General features: G+C 37.8%; 1 protein-coding gene across 1 annotated transcript in view; it reads right to left on the bottom strand.

The window, feature by feature from the left end:
- The window catches only part of stxbp5l (syntaxin binding protein 5L), a 546,595-nt gene that overhangs the window by 107,208 nt on the left and 412,567 nt on the right, over window positions 1-26,820 (bottom strand). The window contains exons 20-21 of the mRNA XM_043700990.1: window positions 22,455-22,490; window positions 9,230-9,301 (exon numbers count right to left, since the gene is read on the bottom strand). Of these exons, the coding sequence (XP_043556925.1) occupies window positions 9,230-9,301; window positions 22,455-22,490 (108 nt within the window). The remainder of the gene's footprint in view (window positions 1-9,229; window positions 9,302-22,454; window positions 22,491-26,820) is intronic.

Below are 26,820 nucleotides of genomic sequence, written 5' to 3'. Positions count from 1 at the left end.
TGACTCTCTTGTTAGGTCTACACCCCCCACCAACCCCCCCTCCCCTCCCGGCACCTTTCACTGCCACTGCAAGAATTGCAAAACCTGTGTCCACATCTCCCCCCTCATCTCCCTCCAAGGCCCCAAAGGAGCCTTTCGCATCCATCACAGATTTACCTGCACTTCCACACATGTCATTTACTGTATCTGTTGCTCCCGATGCAGTCTCCTCTACACTGGGGAGACAGGACTCTTTCTTGCAGAACACTTCACAGAATATCTCCAAGACACATGCACGAAGCAACCCACCACCCAGTGGCTGAACACTTTAACTACCCCTCACATTCTGCCAAGGACATGCAGGTGCTGGGCCTCCTCCATCGTCAAAACCTAACCATCCGATGCCTGGAGGAAGAACGCCTCATCTTCTGCCTTTGGACCCTCCAAACACATGGGATTAATGTGGATTTCACCAGTTTCCTCATTTCCCCTCACCCCACTTTATCCCAGATCCAATTTTCCAACTCGGCACCACCCTCATGACCTCTCCTACCTGTTCATCTTCCTTCCCACCTATTCACTCCACCCTCCTCTCTGACCTATCACCATTACCTCCATCTCCATCTACCTATCACACTCTCAGATATCTTCCCCCAGCCCAACCCCCTCCCATTTATCTCTCTACTCCCTTGTCTCATAAGCCTTATTCCTGATGAAGGACTTATGCCTGAAACGTTGAATCTTCTACTCCTCGGATGCTGCCTGACCTGCTGTGCTTTTCCACCCTCTACTCTGATCTCCAGCATCTGCAGACCTCACTTTCTCCTGAATAGCTGTAATAGGTAACTTCTGTAGATGAGCAACTATAAGTCACAAAAAATCATTATCAAGGATAGCCAGACAGTATTAAAGAAATTCATGAGAACATTAGATCACTTTGGCAATACGCATATCATCTTGGTTTATCACAGCAAGCCATTTTCAAGTCATTTACAAGTCCTAATCTAGAAAACAATATAGTAGAGTAACATGACCACTTTACAACAGGGATATATGGGTATTGAATGCACAAGAAGGCTAGCATGTGAATCTATGTTCTTGCCAGGGATAAATCAGGATATTCAACAGCTCATGAAATACATGCGAGGCCTCCAAAAATACCAACCCCAGCAGTGGTGGTGGTGGTGGGGGGGGCTCTATATCCACACTGTGACTCATCTATTCTTCGAACAAGACTGGAAACAGACTTATTGACATTGTGTAGGGAAGTTTACATCCTTGTTATAGATTACACTTCAAAATTCCTTAATTGTTCAATGACTTAGCAACATGTATGCTAATTTTTGCTGACGCATGAATTCTATTTTCAAGTTAGTCAGTCCTACAATGGATAGCATTCACTGGCAAACCATTTTAACACATATGTGCTAAATGGGGAATTACCCACATCACATTGTCAACCCACTAGCCACACTCAAACTGGTTAGTAGAACACATGTTATTTACCATCAAATGTATACTCATCAAATGTTGAGTAACAAAACAAGATTTTCATGTTGCATTGCTACATATTCATGCAATATCAATGAAGAAAGGTTTACCATCCCCAGCACATTTTCTGCTTGAAAGGCAAGTGCGAATGAACTTCACCTGCAACCATTGTCTTATCATTCTTCTTCAAAGGTAGAGGAGAATGAATAAGATAAATGGCCAGTGAACAGTTTAGAACTATCGCAATTGCTCACTAGGCTGATAGTGTGAGTTAGAAATACAAATACATTTACTTGTATTACAGCAAAAATTTCTAATATGCAACCAGCTAAGATCGTACTAAGTAATTACTGATTATAATGCTACATTGCAAAGAAACAAAAGGTAGCTCAGACCAATGTACAAAACACCATACATAAACAGAGTGAGGAGGGAATTCTCATCATGATGATTGAGCAATGATGTTGAGCAATGAGGTTGAGCAATAGCAGCCAGCAACAAGGCAATAAAATTGTTTACCAAAAGCAATGAACTGTGAGCATGTGCAATCAACTCAAATGGGTACACAACCATCAGATGAGGAGGAGTTATAGAATCACAGAGTCATACAGCATGGAGACAGACTCTTCGGTCCAACTAGTCCACGCTGACCATGTTCCAAACTAAAACTAGTCCCACCTGCCTGTATTTGGTCCATTTCCCTCCAAACTTTTCCTATTCGTGTACTTATCCAAATGTCTTTTAAATGTTATAACTGTACCTGATCAATCACTTCGTCTGGCAGTTTATTCCACACACGAACCACTCTCTGTGTAAAAAAGTTGCCCTCATATCCTTTTTAAAACTTTCTCCTCTCACATTAAAAATATGTCCCCTAGTTTTTAACTCCCCTACCTAGGGAAAAGACCCTTACTATTCACCTTATCTATGTACCTCATGATTTTATAAACCTTCATAAAGTCACCCTTTGACCTCTTAAGCTCCAGTGAAAAACATCCCAGCCTATGCAGCTTATTTTTATAACTCAAGCCTTCTATTCCTGGCAACATTCTGATAAATCTTTTTCAAACCTTCTCCAATTTAATATTATCTTTCCTGTAGGAGAACGATCAGAACTGCACATAGTACTCCTGAAGAGACCTCACCAATGTCCTGTACAATCTCAACATGGCCTATACTTTGTCAAATCTTCAAAGGGTTATCTTGAAGATTACATTGTCAATCTAACAAACTGTTTTATTTGTTTATATAATTAACAAACTGATCACATGCCTATGTACAACTATATGTATCAGCTTGTGAATTGTTATATCTTTAAAAATAGTGTGATGTTGTGTTATAGCCCACAGTTAATATGCAGGTAGAACAGTCAAGAACTGAAGAAATTTAACAGATCTGGCAACATCTGTAGATAGAAAAAAAGAGTTAACATTGAGTCCAGTGACCCTTCAGAAGAATCCATTCTACAGATGTTGCCAGATCTGCTGAAGTTTTCCAGAACTTCTTGTTTATGTTCCAGATTTCCAGCATCTGTAGTTATTTGCTTTTATTGTAATATAAGAGACATGCTTGTGACATTATAACTATCTTAGCATTTGATGTCAGGGTATTAAGATCTTAATCTCCATATCAACTGGGACCACTTGAAGAATGACATGGTGAAAGCTTACTGGTAACTGAATAGCTTAATACCAGCCCGGATACTGAAGTGCTTGTGTCACTCATATTTGTGTATATCAGGAGCAGTAATAAGTGTCTGTTATGTCTTTCAATACCACAATATCCACATCTAGTTCTTTTCTTACAGGAACTAATGTAAGCATTGCCACATCAGGTACAAATACATGCTGGAGGCAAGACCCACAGTGGTGGCATTTTACTATTAATTACCCACATAAGCAGTACCCTAATGTTATGAGCAAACACTGAACAGCACAGGGAGAGCCAGCAGTGTGTAACATTCATGCAACACGTAGTAGGAGTTTACTATGCAGAAATGAATCATGAATCTTAATTCCCAAACATATTTTCAGGGGTTAGACAATTTCTCCTTCATTACATTTAAAATTAAAATGTTTTCTTTGAATTTGTTCAACATTAAATGTTTTTGGTCCCAAGTTAAAATAATCTATCATTCTGAGTAACTGTTATTCCTCTTTTCCCTCTGACACAGTTGACCTCACCACCGTTCTCAATGCCTTTGCTCAGCTGTGTCTCTCTGTTTCATTGACCTCATCTGGTTCCACTACTAATAAACTGATTTTAGTTACATCCTGCACTGTTAGCTTGAATAGTCCCAAGGACATACCTTTGGTCCACCCAAATACATGTTACCTTTTTGTTGATGTCACCTTGTCTATAAATATATACTTGCAACACACAGATCCACTTTTCTACCAGTTCTCTCAACCTCATGTGCTTAAACCACTGTGCTGTCAAATAGCTTGTCTGACATCAGGTCATGGATAAGTGATAACATCTTCCAATGGGGATGGGAGAAAAATATAATATGTAAATATAAACTGAGCAATATTATACAGTAACTGTTTATTTCTGGTATGCAGAACTCCTATGAGCAATTATTCACCATAAAAATACTTGGATATCCTTTCTCTCCCTCACAAAGCATTTAAAAAGCAGTACGTACTGACATGCAATATCAAATACCTTCTACGCATTGGAAAAGTGTCCAAAAGCACTTCAATAGTATTAACAGATCCAAAAAACTGAAAATAAACAACAAATATATTGGAGATCACTTTATGCAGATCCGTGTAATGAAAGCAAGATGGACAGTTAAAGTTGGTGTGGTGATTTACTCACCGACTTCCCACACTGATCTTGCTGTTTCCTAGTTTGACTTGTTCTTCTGAGCAGGTAGCAATAGACTTATTTTAAGCTGGTTGGAATCTTTTAATTAAGTGTGTAGATCAACATCCGATGACATTATTGAGCCTTCATTATTGAGTGCAGATTATGTTTTGGCATTTCAATCAGGAAAAGGTAGCAGGAAGAGGCATTAGCATTAGAACAGTACAGCCAGGCTTTTTTAACTTGTCTGTTGGGTTTCACTTGCCTTGAGCTTTTCTCCCCGACACTAGGAAAACCCCTCCCCATGACTTACCTTGATGACAGTGACCATACTTTTACTGCTGATTGCCAGCTTCCTACCACCTGAGGATTCACTCCTGCCCACCAGCCTGCTGTCACTTTTCAGTTTGGGCAGGCAGCTGGCTGGTCGAATGTAGTTGAGTTCTAGGATTTAAATGTAAACTTAACCATACAACTCAGTAACATGTGTATTAACTAATCTAATCAAAACAAGTTGTCTGATAATTGGGCCTTTTGAACTCTCCAGCATTTTACAACTGTACATATTAAATTATCCAATTTCATCTTTGTGGGGTGTAAAAGAGCAGGAACAGATTAGCTGCCTGTTATACATGCTGAACAATTTTCATTTGCATTATGAAATGTCATTTAACAACAGTTGATCCACTGATGACTGTCATTTACCTTTGAGTTGGATTCTAGTATATAGAAAAAGGTAATTATGTGACGTGTACTCACCACAGGCTTTGTGCAAATTATAAAGTATTTATTCCACTGAAATGTTATGACTCCTCGCATACAAAGGAGTCTCCACGGGAAGTAATAAATGAGCATTATGTAAGACTTCCTTTTAACATCTCGCAAATTGAAAATGTTGAGAGATTATTTCTATTTAATCCTATTTGTATTAGCTTGCCTTGAATTTCTTATTTCATTAATCTTTTATATTTAATTTTAAATTCATTCACGTGATATTGTTGGATAGGTTATTATTTAATGTCCATCCCTAACTGCCCGAGAAAAGGTGCTGGCGGAGTGCATTCTTGAACTGCTGCAGTCCTTGGGATGCAGGGACATCCACATGCTGTTAAGGAGTTCCAGGAATGTCACCCAACAACACTGAAGGAATGAAATTATATATTCAAGTTAGGATGGTAAGTGGCTTGGAGAAGAACTTGCAGGTGGTGGTGTTCCTTTGCATTTGCTTGTCTGGTCTTTCCAGGTTTGGAAGGTACTATTAGAGGAGCCTTATTGAGCTATTGCAGTGCACATTGTAGATGGTACTGACTGCTGCCACTGCACCAATCATGTGAGCTGCTTTATCTTGGATAGTATCAATCTTTGAATGTTATTAAAGCTGCACTCATCCAAACAAGTGGAGAACATTCGATCAAACTTCTGACTTATGCCTTGTAACTGGGCAAGGAGACAGGAGGCATGTCAGTCTCTGCAGAATCTCTAGCCTCTGACTCGCTCTTGTAGCCAGACTAATTTATGGCTAGTTCAATTTCTGGTAGCCTCCAGGATTTTTTAAAAAATCATTCATGGGATGTAGGTGTAGCTGCCTGGACCAGTATTTATTGCTCATCCCTAATTTCTTTACTTGACTGGCTTGCTAGTGTCATTTCAGAGGGCAGTTACGAGTCTACCACACGTCTGGAGTCACATGTAGGTAAGAATTACAAATTTCCTTCTGTAAATTACATTAATGAACAAGATGGTGTCTTTTTTATAACGATCGACAATGGATAAGTAGTTGCCATTAGGTTTGCTTTTAATGCCAAAATAATAATTATCATTAATTATAATTAAGAAAAATTTCATCATCTGCTATAATGGGATTCGAAGTCCCCAGATTATTAGTCTAGTGACAAAATTACCACACTCTGTCTCCTCTTGGCTGAGTTTCAGTGATGCTAATGCCGTTGAATGGCAAGGGACAATGGTAAGATTCTCACTTCTCGGCAATAGTCATTGCCTGCTATTTGTGAGGCACAAATGTTACTTGCCACTATCAGAGCAAACCTGGGTGTTCTCCATGTCTTGCTGGAGTTGGACACAATTGCTTCAGTATCAGAGTTGTCAGGAATGTGTAATGTTTAATATCAGTCATATGTGAATATCCCAATTCTGACCATATGACTGAGAGAAGATAATTAATAAAGCAACTGAAGATGATTGGGCCAAAACAACCACTTTGAAGAATCCCTGCAGAGATGTCCTGGGACTAAGGTGATTGAGCTCCCATGCCAAAACCTGAAGACAAGTCACTGGACCTGAAATATTAACTCTGCTTTTTCTCCACAGATGCTGTTAGACCCACTGAGATTTTCCAGCAATTTCTGTTTTTGTTTCTAATTTTCAGCATCTGCAGTTCTTTCGGTGTTTTGGTTAGTCTGTAACTATTTTTCTTTGTGCTAGGTATGTTTCCAACCAGAGGAGAGTTTCTTCCTGATTCCCACTGACTCCAGTTTTGCGAGGTCTACTTCATGTTTCACTCGCACAAATGTTGCCTTGATGTCAAGGACAGGCATTTCCACCTCTGGACTTCAAGTTTTATGTCTAGATTTGAAACATTGTTATAATAAAATCAGTGGCTGAATGTCTCTGGTGGAACCCAGACTGAGTGTCAATGAGTACATTTTTGTTTTGTAAGTGCTGCTTAACAGCATTATCAACACTACTTCAATTACTTTGCTGATAATTGAGAGCAGACTGCTAGGGCATTAATCGGCCAGGTTGAATTGACCCTACTTTTGTGCACAGGTAAGAGCTGGGCAGTTTTCCATGTTAGTGGACAGCCAAACAGATCGAATGTTTTAAGTCTGATATGACTACTATCATACTCAAAATATTAACTCTCATTCTTCTCCAGCAATTTCTGTTTTGATTTCAGATTTCCAGCAACCATAGTATTTTGCTTCAATTTTCCACATTGTTAGATCGATGCCAGTGTTGTAGGTATACTTGGCTAGAGGGGCAGATAAATCTGTTACACAAGTCTTCAGTATTATTTTGGAATGCTATAAGGGTCTATAGCCTTTGCAATAACCACGGTTTCTTCAATTTAATTGATTGAAGATTAGCATCTGTGATTCTGGGTCATCAGAAGAAACTCAAAATAGATCATGTACTCAGCACTTCTGGCTGAAGATGGATGAAAATGTTTGAACCTTCCATTTTGCACTAATGTGGAGGGGTCCTCCTGCATTGAGGATGGGGATATTTGTGGAGCTTCCTCTCCCTGTTAATTATTTAATTGCCCACGACTATTCACAATTGGTTGTGGCAGGTCTGCAGTGCTTAGTTCCAAAAGCTTTTTATGATTGCTTAGCCCTGGCAATTACATGCTACTTCTTCCATTTATATGTGAGTAGTCTTTTACTGCAGCTTCACCATTTGACCACTTCATTTTTAGGTAATCTGATATTGTTTCTGGCATGCCTTCTTGTACTCATGAAACTACGGTTGATCTTGTGACTTGATGTTAATGGTGGAATGAGGGATATGCAAGATCATAAGCTTGTATATTATGGTTGAATACAAATCTGTTGCTGATGACCCTTAGAGTCTCATGGATGTTAGTTGAGTTGCTAGATCTGTTTGAAATCTAATCCATTTAGCATAGTGATAGAGCTACACTACACTATCCTCAATGTGAAGATGTGACTTCACTTCCACAAGAGTTATGTGGTGATCACTTCTACAGATATCATTACTGGTGACTGATAAAAGTTTTGAGGATGAGATCAAGTAGATATTTCTTTTTTGTTGGTTTTCACCCATCACAAATCCAGTCTAGCAGCTATGTCCTTTAGAACACAACCAGCTCATTCAGTAGTGATACAATTGAGCCACACTTGATGGGAGATTGAGGCCCCTACCCTGAGTCCATTTTGTACCTTTGCCAATCTCAGTACTTCTTGCAAGTGGTGTTCATCATGGTGAAATACTGATTCATCAGCAAGGGTGCAAGGGTGGCTTTGACCTACCAGTATGACAGGACATACCCATGGATGGTGATGTTGGGTCTGGGATGTTGTCTGTGTGATATGACTCTGTAAATATGACTATGTTAAGCTGTTGCTTGTCTGGACTATAGGACAGTTTTCCCACTTTTTGCACAAGTTCCAAAATTTTGGTAAGGAAAATTTTGTAGGGTCAGCATTGTGTTTTCTGCTGCTGAGGTCCCTGCCAAGTTGTCGACCTGGTTTCATTATTTTCTTCAGATTTTGTAGTTTTGACTTTGAGTGGTTTACTGGGCTATTTTGGAGGGCAATTTAAGACTCAACCACATTACAGTGGATCTGGAGTCATATGTAGGCCAAACCAGGCAAGGCTTTTTCCAGTTTCATGTGGAATGTTGGCATTACTGGCTGGCCAGCATTTATTTACCATCCCTAGTTGCCCTTGATAGCAGATTTCCTTCCCTTTAAAGGCGTCTGTGAACTAAATGGCAGTCTAGTTTGTGTGACAATGTTTACATGGTTACCATTAGGCTAGCTTTTAATTCAAATTTCACCATTGGCCATAGTGGGATTCAAACTCAGACCATTAACCTCCAATTTAGGATTATTAGTCAAGTAACATGACCCTATGCCACTGCGTCCCTTAGGAGAACTTCTGCCCATTGTGACTTCTCTGAGATCAGTTTGAGAAATAGAACTCAGAACATGTTCAGTACATGGTGGTATAATGTCTTTAATCAATATTTCATTCATACCATGGAAAATGTAATCTCTGCAAATTTAGTATAGAAGGGAACTTAATCCTGTGTGTGCTACTAAATAATAAAATTTCAGCCTATTTGCACCAACTCACGCTAATTGTGAAGGTGACTTGTATCATGCACAATATCTCAAACAGATATAATGAGACAACAATGCAGGCCACAAACAACAAGTAATGATAGGTAGAAACCAATTACCTTTACCTGAAGTGGGAGATTTGCAGCGTTCAATCTCCTGTGATACAGGGTTATCGAGAAGTTCGGTCAAACCTAAAAACAGGAATAAACAATTATCACGGTATTAGATTAAAGAATAATGTTCTTTAAATTCCATAACAAATGCTGAAAAATTATCGGAGGATGCTGAAACAATAATTACAACTGAATAAGGCATTATTTAAAAGGTTATGTACTGTTACACATATTAAATGTACATAAGACTTGATGCTCCAAGCCAGAGCTTTCAAATCTTTGATTATATTACCTTTTCAAAAAACAAATGATTTTTCCAGACAAATGGTCTGTCTCCAGAGTAATTCAGAGAATTGGAAGATTAATAATTTTGATTCCTCTGCAACTATGTGACAAGAGTTTAATAAAAATGCAACAGTTCTGGCAGCATACATGGAGCAAGAAACAGAATTAATGATACAAGTCCAATTTGACACTTATTTAGAAAAAGAATATTTGCTTTTTTTGGGATGATTTACAGTTGCAGGAACATCAGACTATCATGGAATAGTCATAAATTTTAGGCAATGATTGAGCTCTGTATTTCACCAACATATTTTGATTAGACACTGCTAGAAAACTTTCCGGGTCTGTATTCATTAAATGCATCGGTCAGTCCAGAATACTAGGCAAAAGTGAGGACTGCAGATGCTGGAGATCAGAGTCGAGAGTGGTGTGCTGGAAAAGCACAGCAGGTTCAGGCAGCATCCGAGGAGCAGGAGAATAGATGTTTTGGGCAAGAGTCCTTCATCAGGAATGAGGCTTGTGAGCTGAAGGATGGAGAGATAAATGAGAGGGGGATGGGGCTGGGGAGAAGGTAGCTGAGAGTACAATAAATAGATGGAGGTGGGGATAATAGGTCGGAGAGGAGGGTGAAGTGGATAGGTCAGTAGAGAGGTTGGAGAGGAGGGTGGAGTGGATGGGTGGGAAGGATGATGGACAGGTAGGACAGGTCATGAGGGTGGTGCCGAGTTGGAAGGTTGGAACTGCGATAAGGTGGGGTGAGGGGAAATGAGGAAACTGGTGAAATCCACATTGATGCCATGTGGTTTGAGGTTCCCAAGCTAGAAGATGAGGTGTTCTTCCTCCAGGCGTTGAGTGGTTAGGGAGTGGCGATGTCTACCTCGTCACAGCTCATGTCCTAAGTAAATGATTTTTAATGGTCTTCAGTAAATTTACATCATTCTAACTGGTAGTTGTGGCAGAGATGATCAATTCCAATAAGCTTCAGAAGAAACCCAAGTTAACGTTAATGGCTCCCCACAACAGGACTTCTTTAATCTGAGCAAAGACTGACTCAGCTCAGGAAAGGTGAACCTACATGCAGTCCTGAAAGAACCTCCAAAACACAACTAATGGGTAAGTCTTCAAAATACACATAGCTGAATGCAAAACTGAGAGGAACAAGTGTTCCTCCTGCCCAAAGATTCTTCTTGAAAGAAGATCTGGTAGCACTGCCCACAGCTATACCCTAATGTAACTATCCACTCTTCTCAGCTGATTACCCATTCTTTCCATTTCAAATTAGCACCTTTCCTTGCTCAGTCACCCACTGTTCCTAGCCTTATTATCCACACTTTCCCATTTACCGACCATTACTAATGCTTTCCTGGTTATTCTGCATGCCTGTGCACAAATGATTTGATTTATTGTAGCCACATGTACCTAAGTAAAAAATTTTGTTTTGCAAGCAGTGCAGGCAGATCATAGCAAACAGGACATACAAATCACAAGGTGCTGAGACAGACCGAGGCACACAAGATTATGGCAGCACAAGGAGGCAAAGCAAGCTCAACATTAGCAAGATCAACACTATTTTAAGTTAGAGAGGTCCATTCAGCAGTCTAATAACAGATGCAAGAAGCTGTTCTTGAACCTGTTGATGCATTTGTTCAAGCTTCTGTATCTTCTGCCTGAAGGAAGAGGATGGAAAAGAGCATTACCAGGGTGGGATGGGTCTTTGCTGATGTGGGCAGCTTTTTCATGGCAACGAGAAGTGTAAATGGAGTCCATGGATGGGAGGTTGGCTTTTGTGATGGTCTGGGCTGTGCACACAATTTTCAATCGTTTCTTAGGGTGGTGGGCAGACCAGTTGCTGTTATGAACCTGGATAAAATTGATGAGGGTCCTTATGGATAGGCTGAGTTTCCTAAGCTGCCTGGGCAAGAAGAGGAATTGTTGTGCCTTCTTTACTGTCACATCTATGTAGGAGGTCCAGGACAGATTGTCAGTTATCATCTTTTCTAGGAATTTGACAGTCTCGCTCCTGTCCACCTCAGCTCCATAAACGTGGATAGGGGCATGTCCTCCTCCTTTCCTTCCGAAATCAATGATCAGTTCTTTTGTTTTGCTGACATTGAGAGAGAGGTTATTATCAATGCACCATGACACCATGCACTCTATCTCCTTCCTGTGATTGAGTCCCTAGGATATTAGAAACTCGATCATTTAGGTGCAGAGATTCTACATTGCTCCCAATGACATGCTCAAAAATAATGCGCTTGAATCTTATACCAGTCTGTTACAGCAATTTTCATTTGTTTTCCTTGAAGTAAATGTGAAACAGACTTGAATTAAAATTATAATGTGGATTATTTATTTTGACGAGAGAGGAAATCCTGACATCTCCTTCTAACATCTGCTTAAGCTGAAATAGGGCCAGATAGAAATCAAAGATTTTACAGGAGATGTATATAAATATCACTGCATTCTGTCTGGACTCTTTAACAGAAACAAGTATCATCTTTGTAAATGAGGTTTAAGATGTGACTTATGTGTGATATAGATACACTTTTTAAAAAATCATTAATGGGATATGGACATTGCAGACTGGGCCAGCACTGGTTACTCTTGAAGTGGTGGTGATGCTTAAACTGTTGCCTTCTTAAACTGCTACAGTCCATTTGGTGTAAGTACACCACAGTCCATTAGGGAGGGTATTCTACGATTTTGACCAAGTGACATTGAAGGAACAGCAATGTATTTCCAAGTCATAATGGTGAGTGGATTGGTGGGAAAGTTGCAGAATATGCACTAATACATTAGTTATAAGATATTATTGTTTATAATCAGTCTTCTTCAAATAGTTCTTGTATAATGTAAGGCAGACAGTGATTGTTCTCTTTTGTGTGTAATAATTGGCAATCACGTATAAATATGTTCAATCACTGAACACCATTATAAACAAATAGCAGAAATAAAACTTGAGGTTGATCAATCCAGATCTCACTGACATATAAAATGAGATAGTTGTCAGACAATTGAAGGTCTAACAGAAGTAGTTCTCCTATGGATTAGATGCTTGATGCGATTACTCAAGATCTATTTTGGAATTAAAATGATGAAAACCTGAAATTGATGTGTTACCACATTAATTAGCTGAGCTTCAGTTAGAAGTGAAAATAAACTTGAATTGGAAAGAAAAAAGCACGTAATGAATGAAAGGAGTAATGGAATGGGGAGAGAAAGAAAAAGGGCACTAGAATTAATAAACTTTAAATTGAAAGAGAAAGAAAAAGAAATGGAACTGAAATTTTAAATAAACCTGAATTTTAAAGAGTGGGAAATCATGACCTTGCTGGAGAAAGTCTTCGTACAGGTAGACAACCCTTTATCCGAAATCCCAAAATCCGAAAAGCTCCAAAATCCGAAAGTTTTTGTGAAGTTTTTTTTCTCATTAACAAGGCTGTTTGACGTGCAAACAGTTAAGCCAACTCCACGTCCACTCAATGCGTGTCATTCAGATGTGACGGGGGGGGGGCAGCATCGGCAGTCCTCAATTCTGTCTCAGGGCCCACAGTACTTACAGTGAGTCTGCTGTGCAGTAAGATTTTTAAAAATTTCATGGGATGTTGGCATTGCAAGCTCAGCCAGTATTTATAACCGATCCGTTATTGTCATGGGAAAGGTCGTGATGAGCTGCCTTCTTGAACTACTGCAGTCCTTGAGGTGTAGGGATACCCACTGTACTGTTAAGAAATGGTTCAAGGACTTTGACCCAGTGATATTGAAGAATGGCAGTATATTTCAAAGTCAGAATAGTGTATGGCTTGCAGGGATTTGGTGGTGATTCCATGCAATTGCTACTCTTGTCTTTCTAAGTACTACGTTTGGAAGAGGCTTAGTGAATTACAGCAATAAATGATAGTCAGTTCTGCCACTGTGCATCCACGAGGGGAATTAATGTTGAAGACAGTAATTGATATTTACTCAGGGAAGTGGAGTGCATTCAATTACACTGCTGAACTTATGTCAGAGTGCCTTTGACAACTTGAAAGCTGTATTGACTATTTGTATTTTAGCTACAATGAAATATGCTAAACTATTTTAAACTGGCTGCTGATGTGTACACACAACATGATTGGATTTTATTGACTTATGCAAAAGGTGAGGTAGCGATCAGTCAGTCAGTTTTTCTGATGCACACTGACAGCACTAATAGGAATATTCTACGATAGAAAATTAGAATTTGAGTTTGGTACTAGCCTGCAACATTTTGAAGTTTACTCATCCAACTACTCTACAGAGGCTGTTATTTGTGTAATCAAAATTCTCTTGCTTTCCTTGAAAATTTTATTAAAAAAATTTGAGGCTGGCATTTAGTGCAACACCCATATAATTTGAAAATCATCCATATAGCAAGAAAAAACAATATCACAACACAAGCTGTATTAAAAGCAAATATGAAGGAAAACAAATGTCATGATTAAAAGGGACTTGTGTTAGATAGAATTATGGAAATTAGGGAAAGATATAAATATAGATTAAGTTTTGATTTTTCCCATGATTGATGACAGAGGGACTGAAGTTTGTTAATTCATGCATTTTAAATGTGGGCTATTTACTTAAGTTCTGCTCCAAGAGTGAATTGTTCAACACATTAGAAATGAGGTTAGACAAGAAACAAGGTGTTTTATGAGACAGAAAACCCAGAACCACATTGATCAGGCAGAATAAAGAAGGTGCCATCAAAAGATTGTAAAAATCTACCAACAGGAAATCAATTACAACCATGCCCATTGAACAAGAAAACTTAAATAGAGACAAAGTGACTCTTTCCTGATCTTTGCATATTTATAAGATTGCTAAATATTTCTTATTGATATATGTAATCATTCCATTGCAAGCAGTTCTTGTGCAGTAAGATAGTGTCTTCTTCCCCTTTTGCTTTGCTAAAATTACATTGACAGCCTCTTGTGAATATGTTCAGTGGCTGACTACCTGTGCTCCCTCTAAAACTTTTTCCAATATTCTCATTATTGACAACATTAGGAACAAATGCCCACCTGGACACCACAACTAGAAACCTGTTTCAACATAGTTATATACAATGTCATTAAATTACATGCTGTCTTTTAATCAACACTTAATGTACAACTGTTAAACATCAATTGAAACACTAGAGAGAAACAGTTTTAAGTGAGAGTTGGTATAAATTGACGATATGTTGAAAACACATGAACACAAAGGCTGAAGACTCAACATTTCAGCCTTATCTGTATTGTTAATAACTATTAAAAATACTGATCCAGCCTGCTGGTCTAACTTCCCTGAAAATTTATTAAATACTGAGCTGGTGAACAAGAGGAAGGCAAGCACAGCCCTGAGCACCTCTTGGAGAGAAATTCAGCTGCATATCTAAAAATCAAGATGAGTTGAGCATTCTTGGTGCATACTCCTGTTTTTCTTCTAAATTAGCAAAGTGGTTCTAAAATAAGCTTTAAATTCTCATTCTCATATTTAAATTATCCAATGTCTATTGCAGTGATTTCTAAAGGTCCATTGATTCAAAACGGCATGTGTTAGAGTTTAGATGCAGATTGAGCTCAAATGATCTTGGTGTGTATTCCCCTTGAGTCATTGCTGATGACTATGCAAAATGCTGAATTTTCTTCGTCACCATGAACACAATGCAAATTAACACAACTTAATGTGCAGATGTACGCTTAATGGAAAAAAAAAGATATCTACACACAAAATATCAGAAAAGATAGCAAAATTAATTCATCTGTTGATTATTTTCAATAAACATTAAAGCACCACTTGAAATGTCACACATGAAATGATTTGTAACGTAGCTCTTCTTAAATAAATAATTTATTGTTAAAATAATGATAGTACTCACCATTATTTAAGTGCAAATTGCACAGCAACTTCAAGTGACGCCAGATGCAAAGTTGGAAGTTGTAGTCTGTCATGTGCCATTATACCATTAGTACCTTTAAAAATGGCATCTCATTCTCTAGCACCATTCAAATACATTGAACAGTGTAATGTATTACAAGTACATATGAATGAAAATCACCATAGAAAGTAAAGCTTGTCCTTTCCAATCTAAATAATCTTATTAGTAGCAAAATAAATCTTGTTTATTTCCGAACAATATCTCTGGCACTGAAACTTAACCTTTGCAACTGTTGAGGTTTCATTCATTTAGTTTTTAATTATTTTGAGATTTTATTTGAGTTGCAATTTTATTTCATCACTCATTGTCTTCTTGTTAAGCTTTCCTTCTAATTCCAATGATTCTCTCATTGTCTGAATTAAGTTTGAAATTATATTCAATACTTAAACTTACACTTCCGTAAGACTGGATAATTCTTCAGTCTGATTTAGGAATATTCATTATTATTCATACAAATGCCTTGTACAGAACTCTGTGACTTTTCAATCTTTTATTTATAGCAACTAGTGCAAACATGCATGGAAATTAAATGGAAAAGGGCAAGTATGCGATTTGTCAAATTTGCTGTTGTTTGTAGATGTTCTGTCAGCTTCTGAATGAGAAGAATATGTCAGGCAAACATCCCAAAAATGCAGTACTGAATGTGTAAGTTATTTCAAGTTTATTTTTTCCCTGAAAGCTGTTAAAACCCATTCATTGATAAATAAAAAACAAATGTAATGACAAATCACATCAAAACAATCAAAGACATGGATTCACTTCCCATTTGTGAATTTGTGGTGGGTAATCCTAACATCTGACAATGTGAAATTGCTGTTAAACATCTATTATTTCCTCCTTGGATCTACAGACACTCATGGAACAGAATGCAACGCAAAGTGTTTCATATGCATTTGTTGAGGTATTGTTGGTGGATGATGTAGTAAGGTGGGACTATCGTATAGGCATTGAAACTAGGGTTGAATAAGCTATCTAAAATTACGATATTGAATTCTCAATTTCACTAATGAATGCCGTATAGCTGGAGAATGGGTGTGACCCAGGTGATAGCATCATATTTAAGGAACATAAATTTAAAAAGAGTAATATGTCTGTTTGTATTTGAAAGATGCATTGCAGGTTAAAATTTTTATCCTTTTTTACATGCACACAAGCTATGACAATGAGTTTAACTTTCAACTTGGCATTTGGAGAAACTGAATTCAGTTTTTGTTAATAAGGGAAACAGAAAAAGAATTAGATTGTTGATTATTAACTTTCCACTTAAGTGCTCAGCAAGACACTAACTATAATTTTCCAAAGTTTATTTGATTTGGGAACTGTTTCTTTAGATTCAAAACTTGCATACATCATTCCACCACTTCAGAAAGGTGACAAGAGAGAAAGAAGGGAATTATAATTATTAGCTAGCCTGATTCTGCCATCAGGAAATTTCTAGATGTATAATTAAGAATAGAGTGACAGAAAATCGTGAAAATCTTCAGCTGATCAGTGGGTTCTAGCATGGATTTGTAAGAAGTAGGTCATACCTGATGAACAAATGCATATGAAACACTTTGCGTTGCATTCTGTTCCATGAGTGTCTGTAGATCCAAGGAGGAAATAATAGATGTTTAACAGCAATTTCACATGGTCAGATGTTAGCATTACCCACCACAAATTCACAAATGGGAAGTGAATCCAAGTCTTTGATTGTTTTGATGTGATTTGTCATTACATTTGTTTTTTATTTATCAATGAATGGGGTTTTAACAGCTTTCAGGGAAAAAATAAACTTGAAATAACTTACACATTCAGTACTGAACCTCATTGAAGTTTTTGATGATAAAGTAGTAGACAGCGGAATGCCAATGCCTTAAATGATATGACTTTAAGCCACCGGGTTTGCTGATTATTACGGGCTTAATTATTTGATTACTCCAGTTGCTTTTATGTGTGAATTTTTGGTCAATGTAGCATAATCCACCATTTCAACTAATTCTCAAGCAGAAGATTATAATGATTGCATTATGCATCAAGCACTCTGACAGTACAAGCACACAGTTTCTGGGTGCCATAGGTTAGTGATGCGCATAGATAAAGCGCTGTGTGATTATACATAAATGTGTTATGATTCCAACTTAAATTCCTACTGGGCAAATCAGATTTCAGAGTGAAAGTTAGCCTGAGTAATTTGAAATAAAACTAAATATAAAATCGACCATGGTGATCTTCCACTGAAACATAGGCACTCAAGGCTGTAGATTTGGTTTTAACAATAAAAGTTTATCATAAAAAATAAATCCCATGTACTCTCCAACATCATCATATTTCAGTTTCTCAAAAATTCAGAACAATTCATTCTCTATCAAATTTGTACATTTGATTTAACAGCTTTTTCTTTGTTCCAGTCCTGAGATCTGTGAGACCCTCTGTACCACTCATACAACTGAGTGCTTAGATTTCCTCAGTCTCAGCATTGTAGTCTCAGCAGGGCTCAAACCAACGACTTCTGATTTGGAAGTTTTATAAACTGTACTCTTCCACTGAGGAAACTTATTTCCTTAATTACTCTGAACGGGTTCGCTTTTCTGGGACAGAATATACTTGATTCTGACCCCAATCAGGTCTCCTGCAAATGGGTCAAAAAGGTTTGAACTAAATTGTTTTTAAAAATTATTTATCTTCGACTTTGTTAAGCTAATGGCTTGAGGTTTACTCGCTATGGTTGTAAACCTGCACAGTATAAACAAAATTCCAGGAACACTCCAGGAAACCCAAATGGTTTAAAATTATGGTTCCAGAGAGATTGACCAGTTATTATTTAAACCCTTCCACAAAATGGACCAACAGCTATATGCAACTAGTTTTAAATCGAAGACACTACAACAAATGATATCTTTATTTCTGTAATATTACTTCTGTAATGAAAGGTATGTCTACAAAATACAGAATTAAAATATGTACTTCTCCTGAGATATTTTGAGTGTACAGGGCTTTCATGGGACCACTGCAGAAGGATTGTATCCAGTTTTGATCTCCTTACCTAATAAAGGATACACTTGTCATCGGGGGATGCACCAAACTTTATCCTGGGGTAGCAGATTGATTGTATGAGGAGAGATTAGGTTACCTAGGCCTATGTTCAGAGTTTTGAAGAATGAGACAGAATCTCATTGAAACATATTACTTCTGATCTCATGTTTGGCCTGATTCCATGAGAATTCAGGAGGTCCAGAGTCAATGTTGAATACTTTCAGGGTACCTCATGACTGTCTACCGCTGTGCTATCTGTTCTGCTGGTGTAGGAGGTGATGTTTTTTCCTGTTTGCATGGAGTTGAGAAAAGGGTGGGGGGGGGGGGGGGGGGGCGGTGGTCACAGTCTCAGGATACAGACTGATCATTTTGGACTGAGATGATGAGAAAGTTCTTCATGAAGAGAGTGGTGAATCTGTCAAATTCTTTACCACAGAAGGCTGTGGAAGCCAAGTTACTGAAGATATGTAAGAAAGAAGTTGAAGATTTCTAGGCATCAAAGGTGTTGAGGGGTATATGCAGAGAATGGGAGTGTGGTATTGAGATAGAAGATCATTCATGAATGTGTTGAATAATGGAGCAGGATCAAGAGGCAAAATGGTCTACATCTCTTCCTATTTTCTATATATTTATGTATTATTTATTTAATACTTGCTAAACTTAATAAATTCTGTAATGTATGAATAATTATGAAGGCTGATAAAACTTTGGATTGGCTCACACAAAACTCAACCAACCTACAATCATAATCATAAATACATAATCATAACTTACATTGTCACAGCTAATATCATCACCATCCTTGGGTATGTCCTTCTACAAAAGCAGAACAAACAGTACAGTGGTAGACAGTCATGAGGTACCCTGAAAGTATTCGACACTGACTCTGGACCTCCTGAATTCTCATGGAATCAGGCCAAACATGAGATCGAAGAGATCTTACGGTTTTTCAGCCTTCAATAATTAATGCAGATTTCTAACCAAACATTTCTGGTCTGTAAAATGTCAGCAACTACACTCTTTTGTTGAGGTGATTTATTTTAACTACTTTGAATAATCACCTTTTTCTAGGAGAGTTTACACTTGCCTCTTAACATCATTCAGAGCTCCTTCAAACTAGCCAAAAGCTCTTCAATCTCTGGATATAAACTATTCTAAACAGCAAAATATGCTAATATATTTCAATGGGTAAACTCTCACAATGATTAAACCCACACAACATAACACACTTCCATTAACTTTCTAGGAGGAATCTCTGGCGGCACGGTGGCATAGTGGTTAGCACTGCTGCCTCATAGCGCCAGAGACCCGAGTTCAATTCCCGCCTCAGGCGACTTACTGTGTGGAGTTTGCACATTCTCCCCGTGTCTGCGTGGGTTTCCTCCGGGTGCTCCGGTTTCCTCCCTAATCTAATCTAATCTAAAATCATAGCTCTGGATATTACCTAGTTAATTTTTAAACCTTTTCAGACAAATAGATCAAAAGCCATATGCTACTAGTTTAAAATCAAATCACTAAAAAAAACCTTCATCATAAACACCTTCCAAACCCATAACCCTTACCATTTAGAAGGATAAGAATGGCTGATACATGTGAACATAATAGCCTGCAGGTTTTTTTCCAAGCTACCAACTGTCTTGATGTGACAATACGTTGTTCCTTTACTGGGTCAAAATTGTGGAATGTCATCCTGCATCAAATGGACTGCAACAATTCAAGAAACTAGCTCACCATCAGCTTCTCAAGGGCAGTTAGGGATTAGCAACAAATGCTGGCCTAACTACTGAAGCCTAGACCTCTTGAATAAAAAGAAACAATAAACTAGCTGTACCTCTAGTTAACTTGCTCTTGTTCAGCTAAAACACCATCATTTATCCGCGAACAGAACAAATCCAATCTTTCAGTCTACTTTCAATCATCAGAAAATTGCTGGAAGATATTGCTGACAGTGCTATTAAGTACCACTTATTCATCAATAACATGTTCACTAATGCTGCAATTGGATTCTGTCCTTTGCAGTCTTTGTTCCAGTTCAGCTAAAATACTATTAACTATCCAAGAACGTGGAAATTGGAAGAAAACTCTCCACCGGATGGAGTAATACCTGGAACAAAGATGGTTGAATCTGTTGGAAGACCATCACCTCAATGTGACTGGAAAAGTTTCTCAGAGCAGTGTCCTAGTCCCAACAACTATCACTTGCTTCATGGATGACCTTCCTTCCATCATAACTTAAGATGTGAGGATGAAGAACAATGATTATGGTGCTCAGTTCCATTTACAGCCCTTCAGATAATGAAGTATCCTATGTTCACATCCAGCAAGGCCTGGTCAAATTCAAACTTGGGTTGATTGTGGTAAGAAGTGATCAAAGTGCTAGGTGATGATCATCTCCAATGAGAAAGAAAAAAGAAGCAAGGACTGCGGATGCTGGAAATCAGACAAAAACAGAAGTTGCTGGAAAACCTCAGCAGGTCTGACAGTATCTGTGGAGAGAAAGCAATATTAATGTTTTGGGTCCAGTGACTTCTTCAGAACAGTTCTGAACAGTAACTGTATCTGAAACAGTAATACTGCTATCTCTCCACAGATACTGCTGAGCTTGTTCAGCAATTTCTGTTTTGCTTCTGAAATAAATGCACAGAGGCCAATATCCCATCACCAAGTCACTCTTTATTTACATGGCACTGGTACACTAGCTGTGGCCAGCCAGTTTGGAGTCAGTACCTGAAGCAAAGAGATTTTGAATCCCTTGTTTATATCAGTCACCAAGGCTCTTTGATTGGCCCAGAGTAATCAAGGATCTCATAGTCAATATGATCCACCTGGTTCCAATCACTTTAGTTTTAAATGAAAAAGAGTCTATTCTCCTCTGCTTGACATTCAAGGACAGTATCCTCACTGATGCTCTCTCCATTAACATCCTAAAAGGCATCAATCATTAACAGCTTAATTGGAGCAACCACATTTATACTCCAGGACAGAGGTTCAGAATTATGTAACTCATGTTGTGACTCACTGAAGCCTTTGCACTTAGAGAGCAAACATAAGGCAAGGGGCCATACGCAGGTCGGATTTAAAAGAAAAGACTCATTCCAGCAGATGGGTACTCCTTAGTTTGTGGAAGTTATCAGACCGTTAAAGCTGGGAATAAAAGTCTTAAGGTATTTTGGCAACCCTAAAGTCAAATAAAAGTCAATGATTTAGCTTGTATATGTATCTCAAGGAGAGATAGTCATTAAGAGGATCATATCTGGAGAATGTCCAAAAAGTTGCTGAAAGGAAATACTTCAGACCTGTGAAAACTTGTTAAAAATACATTGACAGCCTTGTGTGAACATGTTCAGTGGCTGACTGCCATGGTAACTGAATTGCTAAAATAAAATGTATGGTCTATTAAGCTAGGTTTCCCTCTGGAATCTGACTTGCCCTGAATTACCATCAGCTGAGATCATAACAAGATGTATATCATATGTGTCAATTAATTATGTTACTTCTGCATATAGGACATGTTGAAAGTGAAGATTTTGTTTTCTCGAGTATTGCAACAAGACTTCAAAAATAGTTAGAACAGCTGTTATTCTATATTTGAGATTTATCCAGTTAATTTACTTCTAAAAGACATTTTACTATTTCTGTGTAATTTAACTAAGTTAATACTGTATAAAAATTATAAAAAATGACTTAATCTATCATCTAACCTCTGAAATTATACAGCACAACAGAAATAAACTAAAATCATTTTCTATTAAACCATTTACTATTAAACTATTTACAATACAATGAGACAAAAATGAAATGCAGCATTGCTATGATGTATAAAATTAAATACAAGATGAATTTGATACTGTGTTTTCAACACAGAGGATTGTGTTGTTTCTGAGATTTAATGTTTTAAATATGAACAGTTCAAAGATTTAATGTTGTGATCCTCATCCATTCCAACATGCACACTCAAGCAAATAATTAGAGGGAAGCAAATGTCAAACATACCTTCACAGCAGCCAAGGCTTAATGCTGTAACAGCAGCTTTTCAAATTGGACAGTGAAGGGAATGATGTAATTTAAAAAAAGAAAAACAAATATTAAAGATGATCTTTATTAAGTCATTCTTAGGTATATTATTCGTCCTTACTCCTAACAATGTCATACATGACTCCAAAGGCTAATGGAAACCTAAGAAACTTGGATTATGAATGACCATTGATAAATTATTTGCAAATTGGCTGAGCTTTGGGAAGATTTAAACAATTTTTCTATTCATGATTTTGTCAAGTGAAAATAGGAATAATAAATAAATTATTTGACTGGAATTGAACCTTTCTGCCAAATACACTTAAAAACTTGATTACTGTTGCACAAAATACGATCAACTTATTATTTTCCCCAACAGGAGTTTCTAATTTCAACTGTAGACTTCACTGTTTACTCAAATAATAGAGGTCACTAAAGGACACTTTCTGCATGATAGGAATGAGAGAACTCTGAAACAAACAGGGCCCTTACAAATCATGAGATTAGTCGCATGAAGCGCATACTGTAATTAGTATTTGAAAATAATTTGAATTAGGATAATGCATAATTCCAAGCATTAGAGTATGTTTATCAAGTTGCCTAAAACTTTGGCAATCTGCATTGCATAGCAAACTATTTTCTTTCACCTCATTATAAAACTGAAATGCTATATACTCTGGATATTTGAAATAAAAACAAAAAGTGTTGCAAATACTGATTTATTTGTTTTAGATTGACAAACTTTAGTCAGAAATTTTTAAAGAAGCTACAGATATAATAGGTTTTAAGCAAGTACAGAGCAAGGGAGAGGGAAAAGAGCAAAAGGGAAGTTGTGTGATAGCAGGCAGGAGAGATTAAATGAAAAAGAAAGGATGCTGGTTCAAGGGAAAAGGAGTTTGTAATTGAACAAGGAACAAAAGATGCTTCTAAAGGTGCCATAAAGGGAAAGGAAGATCTTCACAAATGGCTGCTGTATAAAAACAAAACAAAAATGAAAGACTTCTTCAATTTGGTATTTTATATTTGCTACTCATGACATAGTAACCTCTATACTGGGGAGATCAAATACAGATTGGATGACTCACCTTACACAGCCCTCCATTCATTCTGGAGGCATGACCCCAAGTTTTCAGTGACCTATCATTTTAATTTTCTGCAACATCATAATTATTATTTTATTGTTTAATCTCTGCTGCCAATGTATATGGGTCTGAAAGGATTAATAATCCTTGGCACCATCTTTAGTGTTGGTGTCAAACAAACTTGTAACAGAATACCTTAAGATTTCATGGAGTAAGATTCAACATCGTATCCTCCTCTGTAACAGTGTCTTATCATATGAATATACCCTATAATTAGTTGCTAATGTGCAACAAACTATATCTTGTTATCTATGAGAAACTCTTCTATTTATACCAGAAAGTGGTTTTCCTCTACAACACTAGACCAAGCAGGCCCTGTAGTTCCCTATGCTTAAAGAAAATGGCCACAGAAACCTTCATCATAAGCAACAGCTCATACAGCATATTGAACTGGCATTCCATATCAATATAGTAGGATTTAATTTGATGTGAATCCAGCCACTGTGGATTTGATTTAATTGCTCATACTGCACATGGTGAGTAGCGATGTGACATCTTCAGCGTCCGCTTTAAGTCGCCTGTTCATTACAGTCAGTCACAGGGAAAAGCTGAGGAATTAAGAACCCTACAGAAGAAACCCTCATAGCAATTCTCAACAATGAAGAATACTCTGATGAATAATAATAGTATTTCAAGCCTGCTGAAACAAGAGAGTTAATAACTCCCTGGGGAAGAAGAATTAGTAGCTATAAGTTGCATAGTGGAATGAAGATCAGTCAGAACAGTCCCAAGTCAAGTTGGTGAGTGTACAAACAGAGCCTCAGTGAGTAAAACTCAAAATTCCTGGTGGGCCACGAGAAACTTTAGAAACTCACAGTAATCCGGTTTGGAAATACAAGTTATAAAATGACTTACTACTGTACTCAGATTAATCACTGTCACCATAGGAACAGGCACAAACATGAGGCATAGCTGCAGAAATGGAAGTGTAGGTCTACTAAAAAAAGTCAACCAGATCTAAGGAGATCACAAAACTAGTAATTAAAATGATAAGGTTAGGCAGTTTAAAAGCCTAAATATACCTGGATGAATGGAGAAGGTAATTTTGGGAGCATTTTATTAGGCCATCGAAAAAATGGGAGATTCTTCATAAGAGCTATGATAAAGGCTGGTTACTGAAACTGTGAGGAGCAGGAATCAACCATTAAAATGGGAATCATTTATTAAAGCCACAGGCAGCGGGCATCTTTCAGCAAAATTGTTAATACAGAATAATTTATTAAGCCAGGAATGGCAGGATTCCTGCAGTGAAGCCACAGAAAAAAAAGCAGGAATCCTCCATTTACCCACAAAGGGTGAGAATCCTTCAATCTCCTGGTAAACCAAAGGAAATTGCTTCAGTAGAACAGCAATGACCAGCAGAATTGCTCTTATTCCGAAATAAAAGTCTTGTAAGAAAACAAACTATTTAATAATATTAGGAAGATATAGTAGGGATAATATTGTCAGGAAGACTTAACTTCAGAGAGGGGCCAAATAGAACATCGAACTGGATATCGTCAAGAAAACAATTTCTGTGATGGAGAATAGCTTCTGAGTTGGATCCAAAAGCAGAGGCTGAACAAGTAAACACGCATTCATACAAAATTGCAAGTATAGCTGATGACATTTTAGCTTTCCAAACGGTGAAAGAAGCAACAGATACTTCTGAAGAATTACTGAGTGCTTTTGGCAATTACTCTAACCTTGGAACTAATTAAAAAAAACCTGCAAAGAATAAGATTTAATAGAATAGTTCAGCATTCATGAGAATCCATAGATGATTTTGTTAATGAAATCTATAGGTTAGCACTGGAATGCAACGATGATCTCATCAAGTTCAAATTCATAAGAGATATAATTATTGAAATGTAAAATGTTGAAATTGTTGATGTGCCATTGTCAGATTTATTGAATTCCAAAGAAGAGCTGATTCTCAAAAAGACATTCAGATAGTGAGTGAAACAGAACTCCGGAAGCTGGACCTAAGAGGAGAAATTCAACCTTGGCATGGTGATCAATCTTTTAAGCATAAAACCAGAAATAACTTGCCAGAAGCCAATACAGCAATTAGGATAGACTATAGACATTAGAAATCCTTTTCAGCATGGTGGAGCAAAGAAACCTCAGGTACAGTTATTAAAACAAATACATCTGTCACAAAGTAGGTCACTTTCAGAAAATGCAAAAAAGGGGAAAAGAATTTCAGAAATGTGAGAAAGTAAATAGCAACCAACATAAAGTGCTTATTCAAGTGGAATTATCGAAACAAAAGGAAAGCCTAAATTGCTCCTAGAGGAAATAAGTGAATAAGACTTTACATTTTGGAGTGCTGATATTTAGATCAATGGTTATCTCACCAATTTTAAGTTAGATAGGGGTGGGTCTCATTGAAAGTCTCTCACCATATTATGAGCCATGATTAAAGAAATGTTCCAATGTACAGGAAGGCCACATAGCAAAATACATATACATGCTTCACAATCAAGAATTCTTATTCTGGAATAGGAAAGCATGTCTTGACCTCAATCTTTTTTTAAATGGCAGAATGAGTCAAACTAAATAAACTTGGGGATAGTGAGGACTGCAGATGCAGGAGAGTCAGAGTGGATTGGGGGGCTATGTTTGAGGGCAGAGGTGCGGGAAATGGACAAGGTGTGTTTGGGTGTATTGTTGATCACGGGAGAGGGGAAATTGCAATCCTTGAAGTAGGAGGACATCTGAGATGCTAATCTGGGAGCAGATATGGCAGAGGCAGAGGAATTGGGAGTATAGGGTTGCATTGTTGCAGGGGGAGGTGGGAGTTAGCTGTGGGAGGCAGTGGGTTTGTAATAGATGTTGGTGCTGAATTGGTTGCCGGAGATGGATATGGAGAGGTCCAGGAAGGGGAGGGAGGTATCAGAGATGGTCCAGGTGAATATGAGGTCAGGGTGGAAGATCTGGACGACCTGCTCAAGCTCCTCATGGGAGCATGAAGCAGCGCCAATACAGGCATCGATATATTGGAAGAAAAAGTGGGGGATGGTGCCGATGTAACTGTGGAAGAGGGAGGACTGAAAGGAAAAGTTGTTAAGGATGAGGACCAGTTTGGCCAGGCAAATGAGAGTGTCAGTGGAGGGGGGACTGGATGGGTCTGCTGGAGAGGAAGAAATAGAGGACCTTGAGGAGAAGGTTAAAAATCACACAACACCAGGTTATAGTCCAACAGGTTTAATTGGAAGCAC

Source organism: Chiloscyllium plagiosum, chromosome 12 (assembly GCF_004010195.1).
Source record: "Chiloscyllium plagiosum isolate BGI_BamShark_2017 chromosome 12, ASM401019v2, whole genome shotgun sequence".
Classification (NCBI taxonomy): Eukaryota; Metazoa; Chordata; class Chondrichthyes; order Orectolobiformes; family Hemiscylliidae; genus Chiloscyllium; species Chiloscyllium plagiosum.
Note: the sequence above shows the minus strand (reverse complement) of the source record. Positions and strands in the feature narration are given on the sequence as shown.